Source organism: Plectropomus leopardus, chromosome 12 (assembly GCF_008729295.1).
Source record: "Plectropomus leopardus isolate mb chromosome 12, YSFRI_Pleo_2.0, whole genome shotgun sequence".
NCBI classification, from domain to species: Eukaryota; Metazoa; Chordata; class Actinopteri; order Perciformes; family Serranidae; genus Plectropomus; species Plectropomus leopardus.
Genome location: NC_056474.1, coordinates 708,169 through 730,150, shown reverse-complemented (window position 1 = coordinate 730,150; position 21,982 = coordinate 708,169). Strand labels below are relative to the sequence as shown.

Sequence of the window (21,982 nt, the reverse complement as noted above, 5' to 3'; positions counted from 1 at the left end):
GTCCTAACTAACTAACTAAATAAATTATATTCTAAATAACTAACTAAATCAATCAATCAATTTATAAAAGACCTAACAACAAACAAAGAATCTAACTAACTAACTAACTCACTAAACAAATAAATAAATAAATAAAAGTCCTAACTAGCTAACTAAATAAACAAAAAAAATATTCAATCCTATGGCCCACTGGTCCTTCTAATTGCCTGTGTGAATTGACAAATAACGAATAAATAAATAAACAAACAAATAAATAAATAAATAAACACGCTGCTCCTTTAAAAGGTGCAGTTTGTGTTTCCGCCGCTGACCGTGCCCACTGATACGCAGGTGAAACCGTATCTCTAATGAGATTTCTGCCTCCGCCTCCGTTAACGTCAGACTGGAGAGCGGTTAACGGCGCTCACAGAAATGAAATATTACACAAAAATTAAATGGCAGCAACTAATTTCCAGAATCAGTTTACATAATCCATTAAACACGCCTCTAGTCGTTTTCACGGGACTATTTTCTTTGGTTAAAAAAAAAAAAAAAAAAAAAAAAAAAAAGTAGTTCCAGCGACCAACTCCGTCTCTGTCACGCGGTGTTCCGGGACGCTGTTTCTGGGTAAAGATGTCGGCGTTGGTGCTCGGTGATGACTGTGTCGGAGGTCCTGGTTCACAGGTATGTGGCTGGAAAAATAAAAATATTATTAGGCGTGACGTTAAAATCAGACTAGTGTCGAGTGTTTGTTAGCTCGCCGTCTGTGATTCGGCACGTACGTTAAACTAGCTAACGTCCCTCCACGTTAGCTAACGTGTTACAAAGTCAGCGTCAATTAAGCAACGAAAACACAACAAAATCATATATATTTTTTAATACGCAGCTATCCGAACGTGGGTTAGACTTTAAACTGTGTTTTAATGATCTTTCGGGTGTTTCTTTTTCGCCAGGGATGATAAATTTTAATCAGATCCGAAACCAACGTTTAAATACGAACATTACGCAGAACTCAGATTTAAGCTAATTTACGTAATATAACGTTAAAAGTGTAGCGATAAAGAGGGTGGAAATATAATAACTACATACTTGTTTTGTCATTTTGGGCCAAACTGCAAACAAAAAAACTCTCGGTGAAAAAAACCTCAATCAAATAACGTTTTTATTTGGTCAGTTTACCTTTACGCGACAAAGTCACGCAACGTACGGAGTGCTTATTCACGAAACCGTTAACGTAATTTTTTTGTTTTGTTGTTGTTGCTTTTAATTAAATAGAATTGAAAAAATGCGAATAATACAAAGTCAGAAATTGCAATAAAAAAAGTGATAAACTGAAATTTAACAGAAAAAAACAAACCAAAACATCCCCTTCTCCAAAAACAAGCAAATAAAAACAAAAACAAAAAAGAGTCCGATTTTTAAAAGATCATATAGCAGAGAATAAATAATAATAATAATATTAATAAAAACTGCATATATTTCACAAAGTGCTTTGACAAAAAATGGAAAACCAGAAGCAACAAGGGCTTCTTGCAGAGGCAGCATATCTATAAAAACCAAACAGTTATACCAAACTGAGGCCAGACAAAATTTAAATTAGAATTAAACAAGAGAGAAACAATTACAAAATAAAAATCTCAACAACAACCCAAACCAAAAAGAGTAAATACAACTAAAGAATATTAGCAGTAAACACAGAAATTGGTAATAGTAGTCAACTTAATTAAAAAAAAAATCTTTCTTTTTTTTTTTTTTTTACTTTTTATTTTTTTAAAAATTGTAATTTTCAGGTCATTTCCTTGTCACCTTTTTCCCTAATTTCTTGCAGTTATCAGGATATTTTTGCCAGAGTTGCTTATTCTCTGTTTACCAAGTATTTGATCAAAATCAAATCAAAGTGCTGCAGTTTCAGAGGTTTAAGTGCTGATGTGGATCCAGGTTTCAAAGGGTTAATACACATTCTGATCATGATTTGATATTTTGATTTTATTTTATGTATTTATTTTTTTTATTCCACACACCAAAGTAAGAGATCACTCATACGATGCCCGTGTGTCTCTCTCTGTCTTTCAGGCACCGCTGACTCGCTGCCCTCGATCTGCACCAACATGAGTCCAAAAAATGTTGTTTTCAAGAAGATTTGCAAGGACAAGTCGGTGAGTGAAACCGCTGACTGCACCTTCGGTTAAAACATGAGGCACTGCAGGTGTCCACAGTCGAACAAGAGGCGGGTTTCCAGCACGGATTTGTGCAGAAATCAAGCAATATTTTCGAAATATGGACAAAAGACAATTGCAATCTTCATAAGTTTCTGCTGAGTGGTGTTCTGGGAAATCGGTCCTACATGCAAAAGAGTTGTTGCACTTGAACGAGCAACATCGGCATCAATTCGTGAGACGTTTAACCAGACTTTGGAGCGTAATCGACGTAATCACGTCTGTTAGAGGTTCTGAATGTCAGTTTCGATTAATAAATGTGTTGATCCTGTTGCAGATTAGAAACGGAGTTAGTGAAATTAAAACTGAAAAAGACAACGTATTGTAACCTAAATAAACAAGAAATATTTTCTTAGAGCTTTAATACCAGTAACAGGACCGTTAACGTCGGAGCTTATTGATCATCTGGTCTTTAATAATTTGTGGCCCGTCTAACACGGGGTTTCGGTCCCTGAAGGCACTTCTAACGACAATGACCAAACCGAAACCGTGAATGCCCCGATCTGTCAGCAGTGTTTGGTTTGTCCGCTCTGGGCTACTGTAGAAACACGGCGGTGCAACACGGCGATGTCAGTCAACGAGGACCTGCTACCTGTGTAGATATAAACGGCTCATTCTAAGGTAACGAAAACACGACCTTTCATATTTTCAGCTGATTAAACACTAAAAAACACACTGATAGTTTCTATCCCCTAAATCCTGCACGCTGGAGTTTTAAAATACACGTCATGATGACACCAGATTTATTTACAAATGCATGAATTTGCATTATTTTTTTAATGAACCATAACCCCTGATGACCTGCCTGCTCTCTCCTCAGTGTTTTTAAAGGTTGGTGCTCATGCTTGTTTGACAGTAAAGAGGATTTTGGCATCAGATACAGTGGATTTATTATGTTTGTCTTTTCGTGAAATTTTCCATCTCGCTGAATTTAATTCTGTAAAGCAGCTCAGTTGATCCTCAGGAGGTCGACGCAAAGTCACGCCAACGTGAGCTGAGCTGCGTGTGATCGACGGCTTTATGTGGGATTACAGGAGACGGCGGCTCACACCGCCGTTTGTGTTTAATAACCAAATGTCTGACCCGACACGTTTGATGCACCACAGTCTTTAGTTGTCTTTGAAGTTTGTCCCAAAGGCTGAAAAAAATAGTTCTGTCCGTATTTAGTAATTCTGCAATAAAACATGTTGAATGTTGTGCTCAGTGACGGTCTGAAGGTTGGACTTTGAAAGATGCTTTTCTGTTGTTGGAAGTGCTCATGCTGCACTTTGCTCTTAGCTTGTATGAATTTATTTTTAAGATTGAACAAAAATACACAGTCTTGCCAAAATATATGCCATATGCATGAACACAGCCAAAATTATAAAAAAAAAAAAAGAAGAATGAAAAGTGCCTAAAATGCGCCAAACAGTCTCTAAGGGGTTAATCAAAGGAACAGCCTTTCGGGGAAATATACATTTTCACAGGCATCTTGCTGAAGCCATTTCATTGTAATTGATTTTTTCTAGCAGCTAAACTCAGTATTCCAAAATAAGTATTTTGTTTTAGTATGTGTAGATGCTAAACCACCAAAAGGCGCTCATCCCATTTAAATATCGTTGTCCCAAAAAAGTGACAAATTCTGTATTAATGCTGTATTTTCAAAGTATTTCTTCTTCTGCTTCAGGTTGGAGTGTACATGGGGAAGAGAGACTTTGTTGACCGTGGCGACTTTGTGGATCCAGTGGGTGAGTTTTTCTCACTAATAATAATCATCGTCACCGGTAAACTCACGGTCACGTGTCGGATGTGACGTCCCTGAACGTCGTGTCTGCAGACAGCAGCGTCTTTCTGCTTCCTGATGCATCAAACCAGCTCTGCTTTACTTTTATTAAAGTAGTTTGGTGCATTTTCCTTTTTTTTTGTTGTTCTTCATTTTATGATAATTTTCGCTGTGTTCTGACATTAAGTTTTGCAAGATAAAATACACTGTGGAAACTAAATAGTTACATTCAGACTGTTCAGGTCCAAAAATGCTCCATTGAAACCCATTCAAACTGACATTTTTGATCCCACAGCCATCAGAGCAGAAAAACAGGACTTGTATTATTTCTGGGTGTCATTCTGGGCTTTTGACTCTGAATTTGTCATTTTGACTATTTTCCACCTGATGATTTAAAAAATAATTATTTTTCCCTTTGACCTTTTCTTTCCACTAGATGGCGTCATCATCATTGATCCTGAGGCTCTGCAGGGGAGGAAAGGTCAGTTCCCAAACACACTTTCATTCATTCAATCAATTGAAGACGCTCAAACCTCAACAGGTGTCACCTGCACGTCTTTTCCATCCTCACACCTGCGTCAGTGTGTAGTTTATTGAAACCAATTCATGGTTGGTTAAAAAGGACTCAGTGAAAGTAGAAAGTCACATTAATGTATAGTATTTTTATATATATATATAGACTGAATTTGAAAAGCACATTTTGTGTGCATTATGAGTGTATTTGACACTGCACAAAAAATAATAATGCATGAAAATGAATGTTGCTGCTAAGCATTGACATATTCCAGACGCAAAGAAAAATCTGCTTAGCATGTAGTATATTGAAAATAAGTTAAAAAAATTATTATATTAAAAACATTATAAAAACGTAGTGGCGTCAAGACAAAAACCTGGTATTTAAATGGGTAAAATTCAGAAGAAAATTCTGAAAATTAATGAATGTTTAATATTTATGATTAGGACTGATGTTTGATAAAAAACAAAGAACTCAGTGAAAGTAGAAAATCATAATGTGTAATACTTTAAAAAGCCTGAATTTGTATTCATATCATTTTTTTGTGCAGAGTGATACGGGTGTTTTTATTATTGATTTTATTATTGACACAGACTTTGAACAGCTGATGATCAGAGTGTCTGTCCTCTGTCCTCCAGTGTTTGTCACCCTGTCCTGCACCTTCCGATATGGCAGAGACGACATGGACGTGATGGGAATCGCCTTCCGCAGGGAGCTGTACCTGTCCACCCGCCAGGTGTACCCGCCGCTGCAGGACCGCGAGAAGGGAATCCACACCAGGACGCAGGCCAAGCTGCTGCGCAAGCTGGGAGACAACGCCTACCCATTCTTCTTCGAGGTGAGGGGTGATGAGAGGCTCACCTCAGGCTGCGAGGAGGCGCTTTTATAAGAGCTGCACTGCAGAGGAAACGCACAGTGAAGTAAATCAGACACAAATTACAGTCCTGAATTTAAAATGTCCCTTTAATCAAACTGAGAGACCAACTCTAGTGTCAACAGTGAAAGAAGCAGAATTTATTTCCTCTGTCCCGTCATTTTATCTGTAGTTTTTTGGGATTTTGGTGCGTTCAGATCTGTTGGAAAACGGTGCAGGCAAAATTATTAAAATCATCCACCCTCCCATAGAGACATTAATACAGTCTGAATGGGGCTTATTTAATGTATTGCTTGTTTTTATATTCAGCTCCTTATTTTACTCGATCAACAGGAATTTTATTGCGTGTGTTTTCAGAAAGAGCATAAAATCTCAGTAAAGTCTGATTCATAAACTGACCCTGTGTTTTTTTCCTCTCAGTTTCCTGACAACCTGCCTTGCTCAGTGGCTCTCCAGCCAGCGCCCCATGATGTCGGCAAGGTAAGACCCCGATACACTTACACCCAGGGTGTCTGCAGGGCCTTAAAAGGTCTTAAATTAAGTATTCTAAATATTTGGTCTCAAAAGTCTTTTAATAGTCTTCAAACTTTTGAGCTCTTAATTGACACAAACTTTTGATCTAATTTCATATATTCATCTTTTATTTCTTTTTTTTTTTTTCAAAATGAATCAAGCTCTTCTGCATAAAAGTTCACATTTCTGATGTCTTTTACCCCCTGAAACCAATACTATTTTTTGGTTGTTTTGCTTTATACTTGCACATATCTGTAAGTAAAACAACCTCTGCACCCAAACATATATACTTTAATGCTTTCTTGCAATGCTTGATTAAGAAAAAAAGATTATTTGTCTTAAATTTGGTTAAAAATCATTTTAAAAAATCAAATTACGTGTCTGAACTCTGCAGATACTGTGTTTGAACCACTCTTCACATCGATATAAAATTAGATCCATGATTGGCTGTTCATTCCAGTTATTTCCTCCCTCTAAAACATTGGTGAAGAACACCATCAGCAAATACCTTCAGAATGAACGTAGGGGGAATACTGGAATGGATATTTGGCGTTATTTTTGGCATAATAACATTTTTTTGGCCTGGTGGCGGTGTCTTATTATATGGGGAAACGCTTCACGCCACAGGATGGTGACGCCTCGTCTTCTCTTCTTCTGTAGCAATGTGCTGTGGAGTTTGAGATCAAAGTGTTCAGCGCTGAGAGCCAGGACGCTAAAATACGCAAACGGTGAGTCTCCGCTGGTCCAACTTGAGATTATCTCTATTTTTTCACAACAATGAAACTGCTTTGAGTCAACAGTCCCCCTTTCCCTCCAAAATTGGTGCATGCACGCAGGCTTTTCTTTCACCAGCAAACCCGCAAAAATAGGCCATTGACTCCTCTCCCATTGCCGGTAGAGCAGAGCTTGTTCACGGCTCTGCAGCAGACGAGCGTGTGTACTTGTGGGCTGTTTTGGTGAGTTTAAAAGAGGGTATTTTTATGCACATCACGTAGGTGCAGGGCTATTCAAAAACAGTGTATACGAGGATAAAACACTGCACACATACTCAATGCCACACGAGTTTGTTTGAGAAACGTTTCAATCCTACTTGGTTTTGTACTGACGAAGATCCACGTTAAAAGGTTATTTTGAGATGACGAAGATCCAAGTAGGATCGAAACGCTCTGGTGTGTTCATGTGACGTCAGGGACGGGCCGGAGAACGGGTAAACAGTAGACTGCAGAAACAGGTCTGTGAAAACTTTTCAGTGGTTTCTTCTCTGTATATATCTCTCACTTAGTTACCTTTTTTTTTCATGTATTAGTGTTTTTTGGGGAGTTTGAGGGTCTAAGGACAGAGGGATGTCACATGCTGTAAAGCCCTCTGAGGCAAATTGTGATTTGTGATAATGAGTTTTATAAATAAAATTGACTTGACTTATTCAGTCTCTCTTTCAGACTTGACGCAGACTGATTCGGATCTGTGTTTTAGCTGCTGAGGCAGAGACAGACGTGTTAGTGTATGTGAATGCTGTGAATGCTGATTGAACACGTTCTCACTGCATTAAAAAGCCAGGTGTTAGTGTTTTTATTTTGTGCAGTGGAAGTGAGACCTAAAAGAAATCCTCCCCAGACGTTTTGATGATTTCTCTGTCCAACAGGAGCACAGTGAAGCTGATGATCAGGAAGGTCCAGTACGCTCCGGAGAACGAGGGCGAGGCGCCGTCCGTGGAAACCACCAGGGACTTTGTCATGTCGGATAAACCGCTTCATGTCAAGGCCAGTCTGGACAAAGAGGTGTGCTGTTGCTTCATAATTATCTGTAGCTGAAAAGACAATTTCTGAATGTTTTTCTTTACTTTTTCAAAAACCAGCCGCAGCATCTTAAGTCTCAGTGGGTGGGATTTTTTATGGCCGGTTCACATAATGCTAACAGAACTCGTCATTTCTGCGGCACTTTCTACAATGAAAAGTCACCTGTCGGGTCGGGAGATATATCCGATATACTTGATGTATCGCGGCTTGTTCCATGTGCAGTGTATAAAATGACATCGCGACCATCGAGTATAAATCGTTACGTGGTTTTTATCAGCCACAAGAAAAATTAAATATGAATTCATTATGAAAGTACTTTATTTAGCATCCTTATAACCTTATTATAACAGTAGTGTAGCTACTTTATTGTAACTTTATTGTAACTGCACTTCATTCAGTACTTTTTTATTTTAGTAGTTAACACTAGTTTAAAGGACATTTTAAAATATTGCGATAATATTTTAAAGCCATATCGCTCAGCCCTAACCATGTGATCCAAACTCAGACAGACACCAACAACATCATTAACCAGGCTGATGTAGCTACACGTAGCAGAGTATATCATGTAAACAGGTGCAGTAACGTGCCGTCATTGTTTGTATGAAAACATGTCGACGTTTGTTCCCGTTCTCTGACCTTACCTCTTGTTTTTAAGGTGTACTACCACGGTGAAGTCATCAACGTGCACGTCAGCGTCACGAACAACTCCAGCAAAAACATCAAGAACATCATCGTGTCTGGTAAACGTGACCGCTCGTGTTTTCTTCTCAAGAGGAGGGATGTTCATCACTTCAGTTACGCTCACACTGTAATATGAAGAAAGTTACGCGACGCCCGTAGACTACCTGTTTGATTTTTGTTGCATGAATGAGTTTAAATGTAGCTTTAAAGCAGCTTTTCCACGGGCAGCACTAATGCTACCAACTTTCTCAGCTCGTCACACCAGCGTATGATTTGGTCGCACTTCTTTAGTTGTTCACTTGCTGAACGGAGAAATGAGCCTCCAGTGTGAACGGGGGGTGTTGTTTTGGAGGCCTTCCTCTAAGTCATGTTTCTTTGTCGTGGTAGAGGAAGAACTTTATTTCTCATTTTATAAACAAGCATATGACTAAACTGCAAACAACCCTTGCTGATGAATAAATAAACAACAATATGAGTGAATAATTAAAAATAATTATAATTTCTTCTCGTGTTGTCCTCAGTGGATCAGGTCTCCACGGTGGTGTTGTACTCCAATGACAGCTATGTCAAATCTGTGGCCATCGAGGAGCCCGGGTAAGTCACAGCTCACACAAGATTTTACACTAATTACAAGAGTTTCAGCATCACACGTCTTTAAATCTGAATCAGCGTGTGCTTTCACTCGCAATGAAAAGAAAAACTGAGCTTCATGTGCACAGCTGAGTGACGTCATGTAGAAATCAAATGTTTTGCTAATGAGAATCCCCCCAAAAAGTTAAAAGTTTAATTTTAGTTTTGTGGCTGTCTGTACTGCCAGAGGATTAATACATCTGTACGTACAGATCAGATGTGACATAAGATAAGCAAATCAAACTTTCATTACATTATTAGACACAAGAATCACCCATCTCCTTCAGGCAGCTAAATGCGCTGACCATAAAAAGCTTATGATAATAAGATTAATACATGTACATATTAAATTAGAAGATAAGACAATATAACTAACAGAATAATCACAAGTATGTAGAAATGAAAACAAATGCAGAGTTGGATCAGATGCAGGTTTTTATCTTTTTAAATATAATAATACTGAAACAGCTCAGAGGAAGTGACGTCAGAGAGCAACACATCTAAATTACTGTCACAAGGGTTCATAATTTTGGTGAACATTAACAGAAGGAAACTTGGAAAAACTCGTGCTCCTTAAGTGTCGTGGCTTTATCGCACAAAATAAAAGCGACCTCTGGACAGGTAAAGCTCTAACTCACCTGACACCGACCAGGAAACTGATGTTAATCTTGTGCCTTTCTGAGAAGAGACGCACTCAAGATGAGAAAATCACCTTGATAACAAATTTCCACTGAGAAGGGACGTTTAAAGGAGGGACGACTGGAACCACTGCTCTTCAACCTTTTGATGACTCACTGACGTTTACGAGAAGAAAAATCCAAACTAACTTATTGCGACATTTGAAGAGAAGACGGGAGCGACAGGACGACTGACTGCTGTCAGCTCACCTTCACTGAGACACTAAATGGCCTCCAGACTAGAGGACAATCTCTGCTGTCCCATCTGCCATGACGTCTTTAAAGATCCTGTCATCCTGACCTGTAGCCACAGCTTCTGTAAAGACTGTCTTCAGAGCTGGTGGACACAGAAACCGATCCAAGAGTGTCCACTCTGTCAGGGGAGACATTCAAGAGGCTTCCCAGCTACTAACTTGGCTTTAAAGAACCTGTGTGAGAGTTTCTTACAGCAGAGAGATCAGACGTCTCTCTGCAGGCTGCACTCGGAGAAACTCAAACTCTTCTGTCTGGACCATCAGCAGCCGACGTGTGTCGTCTGCAGAGATTCAGAAAAACACGCCGACCACACGTTCAGACCCGTCGATGAAGCTGCACGACAACACAAGAAGAAACTTCGGGAAACTCTGGAGGTCCTAAAAAAGAAGTTAAAGTTTTATGAACGAGTTAAAGAGGAGTTTGATCCAACAGCAGCTCACATGAAGGTCCAGGCCCGACGCACAGAGACGCAGATTAAGGAGCAGTTTAAGAAGCTCCACCAGTTTCTGGAGGAGGAAGAGGAGGCCAGGATGGCTGCACTGAGGGAGGAAGAGGAGCACAAGAGTCAGAGGATGAAGGAGGAGCTGGAGGCTCTGAGCAGAGAGATAGCGGCTCTTTCAGACACGGTCAGAGACGCAGAGGACGAGCTGAGAGCCGAAGACGTCTCCTTCCTGCAGAGATACAAGGCTGCGGTGGACAGAGTCCAGCAGCGCCCCCTGCTGGAGGATCCACAGCTGCTCTCAGGAGCTCTGATAGACGAGGCCAAACACCTGGGCAACCTCACCTTCAACATCTGGAACAAGATGAAGGACACGGTCTCCTACAGTCCTCTGATCCTGGACCCAAACACCGCTGATCCAAGACTCGTCCTGTCTGAAGATCTGACCAGCGTGAGACCAGGAGGACAGAGACAGCAGCTCCCTGATAATCCAGAGAGGTTTGAATACTGGGCTGTCCTCGGCTCCGAGGGCTTTAACTCAGGGACTCACAGCTGGGACGTCCAGGTTGGAGACAATACAGACTGGGAGCTGGGAGTGTTATCGGAGTCCGTCCACAGGAAAGGAGTCATACACTCTGGATTATGGAGAATTTGGTTGGATGAAGGTGAATACTCGGCGTTCTCGCCGTCACATCCAACCACAGTCCTCCCGGTGCGGCGCAAGTTCGAGAGGATCCGAGTGAATCTGGACTGGAACGGAGGAAAGCTGTCGTTCTCTGATGTCGACACTAACACACACATACACACCTTCACACACACTTTCACTGAGAGGATGTTTCCTTACTTTAACACGGGAGATAAACTTCCTCTGAAGGTTTTACCAGCGACGGTCTCTGTGACTGTACGATGACGACACTGTCAAATCTCACAGGTTGATCTCAGAAAAATACTCTGGAGAACCTTTTGCCCAAAAAAAGGAGATTAAATATAACTTAATACATGTTAATATATGTTAACATTAGATCTTATTGTTGCATTTACTTAACCCTTATATGTCTGATTATTTTTTTATATTTTTATACATTATTATTTTTTGTGCAGTGTCAAATACTCAAACTCAAATCGCTCAGCACACAAAATGCACTTTTCAAAACCAGGCTATAAAAAATATGATACATCAGTATGATTTGTTCTGTATGTATGACTTTGTCTTTTGTTTATAATTGTGAAAAATTGTGACTTTTCTTATCGAGCATGTAAACTTACTGTGTTTCCACTCCATTTTCATGCTATAAACTGTTGTTTGAGGTTAAATTTTAGGTGATTTTAATGTCATACAATAAGTTCACATTTAATTTGTGATGTGGCCTTGTAAAGCACGATGTGATGTATCTTTGAAAAAGAAAGTCTCAATAAAGTGATACATGAAGTAAATAAAGTTTTCAGAAAACTTCAAAAGCCTTTCAGGTTCGTATATTGTTTGAGTGTGAAATCAAACTTGTCAGTGATGGAAAATTAATCAGTTTACAGTATGTGTTGCATTTCATCATGTTTATTACACTTCATCCTGATCCTTCCTTAAATCTTACTGTTTTTCTTAAATACAACTGAGCCGAGTCAAAACATTAAGATTTCGAGGCTCTTTAATGAAATTAAATAAGTTGTAATCCGTTGCTCTGTTTTTTGGGTGTAGCGCTTGATTGCTGCACTTTACATTAAGATTTAAAATGCGTCCGTGTCTCCATGTCTCAGGGACTCGGTGTCTCCCGGAGCGACCCTGCAGAAAGTCTACAAGCTGCTGCCTGTGCTGGCCAACAACAGGGAGAGGAGGGGCATCGCTCTGGACGGCAAACTGAAGCATGAGGACACCAACCTGGCGTCGTCCAGCATGTGAGCAAACACTCGGAGACACGACCTGCCTCCATTCAGACAATACAGATTATCACAGATTTAAGCAAAACTTACGCTATATTTTAGAAATATTGATCAAACACAATTTTAAGATGACTGCGTTTCTATTGAGTGATATTATGCGACTTTGCTCTCGCGAAAACGTGCCAGTAATCATGGCCATCCATAAAGTGGAATTGCTGCCACCCAGCGTTGCACATCATATGAGCTATAAAAGCGAAAAGTGTTGCAGTTTTGCAAAATTTTGGTTTTTCTGATTGCTTGATCACCTCATGCCAGCATAACTTTTTTGTGATGAATGGGAGTGTTTTTTTTCCAAAACTGACGTTTCCATTCGGTGTATTTTCTGTTTGCAATTTCAGTTGGTGCAATTTGAGGGTTAATGAAAACCCGCCTTCTGTGAATGTGTCTCTAAAATCTGTCTCCTCTCTTTCAGTATCAAGGAAGGCGTGCTGAAGGAAGTTTTGGGGATCATGGTGTCGTACAGAATCATGGTGAAGCTCATCGTTGGAGGGTCAGTGCTCTGTGTGTGTGTGTGTGTGTGTGTGTGTGTGTGTGTGTGTGTGTGTGTGTGTGTGTGTGTGTGTGTGTGTTTGGTTATGATGTTTGGCTACCTTTGAGGACACATTACAGACAAAATTGCTGTCCAATTGGTGACAAAAAACATTAGTAATTACTAATCAGTAATCCAAGTGTCCTGAAGCCCTGACCTGCCAAGATGTTTTGAAAAACATCACTGGTGTCATATTTTTATGCCTTTTCACTCTTCCTGTTGTGATAACTGTGTGTGTGCTGATGCATGTGTCCTAAATGTAGTCCAGATTGTGTATCTGAGTGTAATCAGTGAATTTGCAGCTCAGCTCCTACAATAAGTCTAAAATACACTGTGGAAACTAAATAGTTACATTCAGACTGTTCAGGTCCAAAAATGCTCCATTGAAACCCATTCAAACTGACATTTTTGATCCCACAGCCATCAGAGCAGAAAAACAGGACTTGTATTATTTCTGGGTGTCATTCTGGGCTTTTGACTCTGAATTTGTCATTTTGACTATTTTCCACCTGATGAGGTCATTTTGACCATATTTGGCATATGGAGGAAATACATGCTGGTCATTTTGACCATATTTGGCATATGGAGGAAATACATGCTATTTCCACTAGGTGACCTGTCACAGTCAATGTAGCTGATGATCACTGACATATCCCAGACTGTCAGCAGCTACACTCACACACTGACGTATCCCAGACTGTCAGCAGCTACACTCACACACTGACATATCCCAGACTGTCGGCAGCTACACTCACACACTGACATATCCCAGACTGTCGGCAGCTACACTCACACACTGACATATCCCAGACTGTCGGCAGCTACACTCACACACTGACATATCCCAGACTGTCGGCAGCTACACTCACACACTGACATATCCCAGACTGTCAGCAGCTACACTCACACACTGACATATCCCAGACTGTCAGCAGCTACACTCACACACTGACATATCCCAGACTGTCAGCAGCTACACTCACACACTGACATATCCCAGACTGTCAGCAGCTACACTCACACACTGACATATCCCAGACTGTCAGCAGCTACACTCACACACTGACATATCCCAGACTGTCAGCAGCTACACTCACACACTGACATATCCCAGACTGTCAGCAGCTACACTCACACACTGACATATCCCAGACTGTCAGCAGCTACACTCACACACTGACATATCCCAGACTGTCAGCAGCTACACTCACACACTGACATATCCCAGACTGTCAGCAGCTACACTCACACACTGACATATCCCAGACTGTCAGCAGCTACACTCACACACTGACATATCCCAGACTGTCAGCAGCTACACTCACACACTGACATATCCCAGACTGTCAGCAGCTACACTCACACACTGACATATCCCAGACTGTCAGCAGCTACACTCACACACTGACATATCCCAGACTGTCAGCAGCTACACTCACACACTGACATATCCCAGACTGTCAGCAGCTACACTCACACACTGACATATCCCAGACTGTCAGCAGCTACACTCACACACTGACATATCCCAGACTGTCAGCAGCTACACTCACACACTGACATATCCCAGACTGTCAGCAGCTACACTCACACACTGACATATCCCAGACTGTCAGCAGCTACACTCACACACTGACATATCCCAGACTGTCAGCAGCTACACTCACACACTGACATATCCCAGACTGTCAGCAGCTACACTCACACACTGACATATCCCAGACTGTCAGCAGCTACACTCACACACTGACATATCCCAGACTGTCAGCAGCTACACTCACACACTGACATATCCCAGACTGTCAGCAGCTACACTCACACACTGACATATCCCAGACTGTCAGCAGCTACACTCACACACTGACATATCCCAGACTGTCAGCAGCTACACTCACACACTGACATATCCCAGACTGTCAGCAGCTACACTCACACACTGACATATCCCAGACTGTCAGCAGCTACACTCACACACTGACATATCCCAGACTGTCAGCAGCTACACTCACACACTGACATATCCCAGACTGTCAGCAGCTACACTCACACACTGACATATCCCAGACTGTCAGCAGCTACACTCACACACTGACATATCCCAGACTGTCAGCAGCTACACTCACACACTGACATATCCCAGACTGTCAGCAGCTACACTCACACACTGACATATCCCAGACTGTCAGCAGCTACACTCACACACTGACATATCCCAGACTGTCAGCAGCTACACTCACACACTGACATATCCCAGACTGTCAGCAGCTACACTCACACACTGACATATCCCAGACTGTCAGCAGCTACACTCACACACTGACATATCCCAGACTGTCAGCAGCTACACTCACACACTGACATATCCCAGACTGTCGGCAGCTACACTCACACACTGACATATCCCAGACTGTCGGCAGCTACACTCACACACTGAGCACGGAGGACACTCAACATCATTCAGTTTTTTAAAGTAAAAAACATATTGGCATTGGTTAAAATTCTGAAAATGAATGAGTATTTGATATTTAGGACTGATGGTTAAAAAAATAACTAAATGAAAGTAGAAAATCACAAAAATGTATAGTATTTTTTATAGCCTGATTTTGAAAAGGGCATATTGTGTGCAGAGCAGTATGACTGTGAGTATTTGACTCTCAACAAAAAATCATAATGTATCAAAATAAATGCTGCTGCTAATCATTAACATATCCCAGACTTATTATAAAAAATAAATAAATACATTGTACGTAGCATGTAAAAACACAGTGATATCATGACAAAACCTTAAGCCTTAACCACCAGTCTCTTAAAAAAACAAAAACAAACAGAAATGATGCATTTTCCAGTTTTTAGCCTAAAAAGTAGGAGAAATTCTCAGCACATCACAAACATTCAGCATCGACACATCTGGAGAAAACAGATAATCACGTGTTTTTACTGGACAGAAATGGGAGACGAAACTCAAAAGTAACTAAAGCCGCACATTTTGTTTGGGTCGACTCTAAACTCGCCGCCTGCGTCTGTTGTCGTCTTTCAAGTGTTCGCTGTCGGTGCGTTGAAATCAAAACATCCAACATAATTGTTTTTCTATTTATCCCAATTTTCCTCTTCGTCACTGCTGCGCTCAGGATGATGGGATCAAGGTGAGTTCATGTCTGCTTTTCTTCATCAGCAGCAGTGTGTAGAATAGCCGGAAGCTGTAGATGGATATTAATGACCGCATGTTATTTTTCTGCCTTTTGAGAAAAATTTCTTAATATAAAACAAACAGCCGGCAAATGTTTAAAACTGTGAATTAATGCTGTTGTGACGTAAAAGTCAGTGAAATTAATTTTTGATCTCTATAACGCCAGTTCTGCTTTTCATTAGTGCTTTTCATTAGTGTTGCATTTTTTTATATATATATCAAAGTATTGAGTTGTCTTGCAACTTATCTTTAAAAACATCGGTTACAAAGCTGATAATCTGTCGACCCCAGTGATGAATTTAAGTGTCCGAAGCTTTCTGCGACTCAGCTGCTTGCTTTTAATTCTTCAAGGTGTCTTTGAGTGCTTTAGAGGCGCTTATTAATACAATGCATCATTATTTTAATTAAATCATGTTATATTGTTTTGAGAGAGTAACATGCTATTATTTTAAAGCTTTTACTAGGATTTTTTTGTTTCAGGTTAGCGCATGTTTATTAACCTGACGTCTTTGTTGGACATTTTGTGTAACATCACGTTTTGTGTATGAATTCATCAACGCAGCTGCAGTGAGTTTTCATTTGGTTTGTGTTGCAGTGAAGTCGGCTTAGAAGTTCCCTTCAAACTGATGCATCCTAAACCTGATGCAGGTAAACAAACATTTCTCTGTGTGTGTGTGTGTGTGTGTGTGTGTGTGTGTGTGTGTGTGTGTGTCTGTTTAGAGCAGCTGTATGCATCTGTTGATTCTTTATTGATTACTTGTGGCTTTAACCAAAATCCTCTACATGTAGTTAAAGACATGAGTTACTCTGAAGCAGTGTGCTCAAACTTCATATTCTTTAAGGCCAAAGGTCTGCAACGATTAGTGAAAACCATCATCACCTCGTTTGGGAAGTAATGTTCACTAACAGAAGACGCCAAAGCCAAAGTCTTGCTTCATCGTGCCCGCTGAAAAGAACGTGAACGCCTGTTAACTAACTTTGTTATTTTGAACGTGCGCCTGATAGCCGGCCCTTGAACTGTGGCGGGCGATGACTTAAGTCATACACTCGCTGGCTGTCAAACATGGGAAACGATTATGTGAAAGGCTTAATTTCGGGCCATAATCGCTGTATCAATCTCCAGATAGACTATATTCTACAAAACACGATTTATTGATAAGAACTTTTATTTTCAAAGTAGGAAACATACACTTCATTACATTACATTTTTGCATTCCTAATGCGAGGGTTTCGGCTGAGTCTGGATTGACTTCCAATCTGATCCGAATCTGGACTTTCAGAACGTCTGCTCTAACTTAACTATATAACAGGTGTGTTTAACCATTTGTAGAAAAGTCTTTATACACCATTTTCACATCTAGTAACAGAACTCGACTAACTAAACCCTATGTGATTATCTTTTTTTGTCTTTATGGCTGCCAACAGTGAAGGAGAGGTAAGACGTTTCCAAGCAGAGAAAATTCTTTGAATTAGACTTTTTAGTCCTATTTGCTCTTAAATAAGCATCATTCCTTTGGAGTTAATATGAATTATTTAACAGGACTGCTTGAATCAGACAGCAGCTCTTCTCATTGGGCCTGAAGGTCAACATTGTTGTGTTTATTGTGACGTTTTTTGGAAATGTCCTGTCTGTTGAGTTCATTGTGTCAGACGACTCGCTGACTCCAGAACTGTTTATCTGAACTCTGTATTCCCATTTAAAGATTTCCTTCAAACTTTAATAATAGTAATAATAATAATAATAATTCTAATAATAATAATAATGATAGTAATAAACCTTATTTGTATAGCACTTTTCATGCAAGAAATGCAGCCCAATGTGCTTCACAAGACAAATAAAGTCACCAAAGTGCTTCACATCAAAACAAATAAAAGACAAAAATCCATTAAAAAATCTAAAATCAGAATAGATTACATAGGATGCATCTTTAAATCGATAAAATCCTTGATAATACTTCAAAAAGTAAGATAAAATAAGGATAAAAATTTAGTGCACAGAATGCATAACATAAAATGGAAAATGTAATAAATAAAAATGTAACTCAATGACATTATTAATAAAATAAGCATAAAAATAGAGCAAATAAAATGCATTAAATTAAGAAAAATACAACATTTTAAAGATGTGCAGCAGTACGCAAGTGCATACTTTATACTTTATGTTACTGAGCAAAGAAACTTGAGGCAGCTCTCGATGATTCTGGTTAATCTGTTGGTCAGTTTGGTGGATTGTTAATGAGCCTCAGCTGCTGTTATCAGGTGTGTCAATCCAGCAAACTCTGACTTTATTTCTCTGTGATTGGATGTTTTTTGCATAAATGGGAGTCAGGGTTTTTTTCTTATATCTTTTTACTTTATAATCAAAGAACCAGATATTTTCTAACACAGCTCGTCTTTTGTGCAGATGATTCAACCAATACTTAGCTGCAGCTGTGAGTCATGTGATCAGTCTCCAGAAATACTTCAGAAAAACTGCAGACGAATGGCAAAATAATGTGGCGTGCCTTCAGTGGTTTAATGATCATTTGATGAAGTCAAAGGTCAATGCTCACGTCTGTTTTCGTCATTACTCGACCTTCTCTGTGATAAATCCCGCTCTGATAGTGAGCGTGAGCAGTTCCTCTCTGACTCTGCTGTCGCCTGTCTGTTGCCTGCAGTGAGATGGAGGAGGAGATGGAGTTTCAGGAGTTCAAACGCACCTACCTGAAAGGAATGATCGATGACGAGGACGAAGACGGAAACGTGTCGGGCGGTGACGAGATGGCGCCCAAAGAAAAATAAAAGAGCGTGTCGGCCAGAGTGGCGATAGCTGAAACAAAGACAGCTGGGACTTTGAGTCGCCTCAGAGTTTGTGCTAGAAATGAAAAATCGGAGCTTTAATTAATGGACCACACCTGTGATTTTGCATGTTCTAGTGAAACTAAGATGTACTTCACTAAGTGCGCTAAAGCTGGCCATACGCTGACTTTGCCTTTATTTTTCATGGCAATAATGTTACTAAATTTGTTTAAATACAGACTTATCACCTGCAAATGTGCCGGATGAAACACAACCCTCTTCTAGGCTGCCTTCAAAGGGGGTATTTTAAACAGTTGTGCCCATTGTTCTGTATAAAAGGTATAATTGCAGAAACAGAGTTCTTGTCTTTGCGCCACCTCAAAAGTTAGTAAATGCGTCCAAACAGTTTCTGTAAAGACAGGACAGCTGGCAGGACGGGTGTGATGTTTTCATGGCATGTTATGTGTGTGATGTATAAAGCAGCAGTTAGCAACTAACTTTGAAGAAAAACAGAGGTCGAAAAAGCCAACAAATTGGGAAAACAATGAGGTCCAGGAGCTCTTCACCCTCCGAGCGGAGGATGAGATCCGCCGCCATATACCAAGGACACTAAAACATTTTTACTGACTGTTTAAAACGTGCTGCAGACGCAGATGTTTTATGTCATGCTGCTGTTACGTGTCACGCCTCTTTTGCTTTTGTGATGCCGGCATGCTGTCTAAAATCGGACACTGGAGTAGGAGGGGTAAAGAAGGGTCTCTGCAGCGGCACTTAAACGTGATCTTCGTGTAAAAAGGTTCAACAGAAGTTTCTGAATCACGAGGTCCTCTGGTAATACTAGTCCTGTGTAAATTGAGCTAAATACTATGAGAAATACAATTTAATATGTAAGCTGCGGCGTCTAAATGCATCTTGGGTAAATATATCGAGGCTTGAAACTAAAAACTTGCAATGTACAAGATTTAATACTTTTGCTAAATCTCTTTAAAAGATGATTTGGTTTAGTCAACATGCAAAATCACTGATACGGTCCCTGAGTAGAATAAGTGATGAATCTTTATTTGTGATATTTTTTTCTGCTTTTCAGCTAATTTCTGACTCTCAAACTGCATTTTTAGATCTTTGGACAACGTCATTAGTCGTCTGTTGATTGTTCTTCAATCACAGAACAAGAGGACTGTGTGTTGAAGAGAAGTTGGTTTAGAGAAGCTGAAGTTTAGTTTAGTTTGAGCTGAACTCATAATGATGGTTTAAAATATGAGTACTCTGTGGTAAAAAGCAGCGATTGTAAAATCTCCTGGTGTGTTCGGCTCTGGATGAAATGATCAGACTGTAAATCTGCCCAGTAGCAACGTGTAAAAGGTTAAACTTTTTTTGGCAGTTTGTGGTGTGACTCTGTGACAATAAAAGCTGATTGATCCGATCGTCTTTCTGCTCTGTCTTGGTGCAGATTTTGGGCTCGATATTTTTACATCTCATATGTCCTATAATTTTTTTTTCTCCTATACATTTGGTGTCATTGAGTCTCAATATTTTCTGACTTCCTGTCCTCTCAGCGCCAAGCCCACTGGTTCCTACTGAAGACATAAATCTTAAAAAACAAGAAAACACAGTTTCATGAGTAATCTCCTCAAACAGCTGATCACTGTAGATTTACTGAAGGAGATGGTGACTTTGTTGGACTATTTTTACCGGCGGATTAATCCACATTTGGTGCTCTAGTCAGTATTTGTGTCAGCAGGACAAAGTACAACATAGACTACTGTGTGTGTGTGTGTGTGTGTGTGTGTGTGTTTGTGGTGATAAAGAAACATGTCACCTTATAACACTGTGTGGCTCACTGATGGCTTTATAAGATATAACAGGCTTTGGCTGATAATTTGCAGCCCTTAAAAAAATTAAAATCTCTGAAGAAACAGTTGAACCCGAGTCCTCAGGAAAACTTTTAACTTTTAATTTCAAATACCACAATGCACAGATCACAGCATGTAACACACGTGGTCGCTCAGAGCGGGAGGGCTTAAAGATGTGTCATCTCGTTTTTCTTCAGACTGGGATCCTTTTCTGATTCGTCCAAAAAAAATCACCTGACTGTCGTACAGCGCTCAAGAACCTCAGCTCCCTCTCTGATGCATTTTTAATTCATCACAAAGAGTTTAAAAAATATTTCGCGTCATTGGCAAGTTTAAGTTAATATGTCATGTGGTGCAAAAAACAAAAAACCTCAACTGGTATCTGTGCATTTTTTTTAAAAACAACAAAATGTAAAAACAAAATTAAAAAAAACAAAAAAAACAAAAGAAAGAAACAAGTGAAATACTCGAAGTCCAGCAGGTCATTTATTCATGTTTGTTTCACAAAACCAGATTTTTGTTCTTAAATTTAATGTGGATGGCTGGTTAATATCGAGATACTTTTGCAGTATCACAAATATTAGTATTTGCAGCATTTGCAATACAATTAATTGTGACTCTCAAGACACTTGAAGCTCATTTTCTAGATAGTTTTGCAGTCGACTAAACTTAAAAAACTCATCACTGCTTCACTCACGATTCTCTGAACGGCCCACGACAAACACGTGCATGACTTCATTTCTCCACCATCCTGTTTCCTTCGAGGCGTCTTTCCTCACCTGCTTCTTCTCCGTTTAAAGCTTTTTAATTAGCAAAACTGTCTCAACAAACTCTTTGTGATTTTACTCTAATGCTCAGTGCCAATTTAATTATTTACACTTTTTATCAAAAAATAAATTCAATCAGTGCTGCTAAATTAGCCCTCTTACATGGCAGAAATATTTGAGTATAAATGAGTGATTATTACTCTAAACTGCAGGACGTGATGGAGTGTGCTGTGTGCCTGGCTTATGTTTAAAAAACTTCACTGTAACAAACTGCAAGAATTGAAAGGAGTGGTGTTTAGTATTTGGGGGGAACTATTGGCAGAAATTCAACATAATATTCATAATTTTCAATTTAATATAGTTTTCATAATTGCTGCCAACCCCACCCACAGAAAATCATAAAAAATAAAATAAATAAATAATTGACCTGATGATGGCCCTAAAGCAAAAGTTATGACCAAATTGATTACAATTCACCCTGACAGGAGCATAAACTTTTAAACCATATTTCACTGAAATCCTTCCTATCGTTTCTGAGATATTTTAGTAGAAAACCAAAAATGTTTCCATAAAGTGTTATATCAGTAGCATGTCTTT

At 39.7% G+C, this 21,982-nt stretch overlaps 2 protein-coding genes across 2 annotated transcripts; both read left to right on the top strand.

The window, feature by feature from the left end:
- Positions 1 to 628: 628 nt before the first annotated feature.
- On the top strand, positions 629 to 18,768 carry saga (S-antigen; retina and pineal gland (arrestin) a). Its single transcript, XM_042497356.1, has 16 exons — positions 629 to 663; positions 2,053 to 2,135; positions 3,862 to 3,922; positions 4,394 to 4,438; positions 5,110 to 5,309; positions 5,766 to 5,825; positions 6,519 to 6,586; positions 7,501 to 7,636; positions 8,310 to 8,394; positions 8,857 to 8,929; positions 12,089 to 12,226; positions 12,684 to 12,761; positions 15,929 to 15,943; positions 16,583 to 16,635; positions 17,413 to 17,422; positions 18,645 to 18,768. Exons 2-16 carry the CDS (start codon positions 2,088 to 2,090, stop codon positions 18,766 to 18,768), a joined length of 1,194 nt encoding a protein of 397 aa, XP_042353290.1. The 5' UTR covers positions 629 to 663; positions 2,053 to 2,087.
- LOC121951126 (nuclear factor 7, brain-like) lies at positions 9,870 to 11,246 on the top strand. Its single transcript, XM_042497355.1, has one exon. The coding sequence runs from the start codon at positions 9,870 to 9,872 to the stop codon at positions 11,244 to 11,246; it is 1,377 nt and encodes a 458-aa protein (XP_042353289.1).
- Positions 18,769 to 21,982: the final 3,214 nt, after the last annotated feature.

Excerpts from the sequence above, each read along its gene's own strand:
- saga (XM_042497356.1), top strand. The coding sequence starts at position 2,088 with ATGAGTCCAAAAAATGTTGTTTTCAAGAAGATTTGCAAGGACAAGTCG. Across the intron at positions 2,136-3,861 it reads AGATTTGCAAGGACAAGTCG|GTTGGAGTGTACATGGGGAA; the intron begins GTGAGTGAAACC and ends CTTCTGCTTCAG. Across the intron at positions 7,637-8,309 it reads AGGCCAGTCTGGACAAAGAG|GTGTACTACCACGGTGAAGT; the intron begins GTGTGCTGTTGC and ends CTTGTTTTTAAG.
- LOC121951126 (XM_042497355.1), top strand. The coding sequence starts at position 9,870 with ATGGCCTCCAGACTAGAGGACAATCTCTGCTGTCCCATCTGCCATGAC.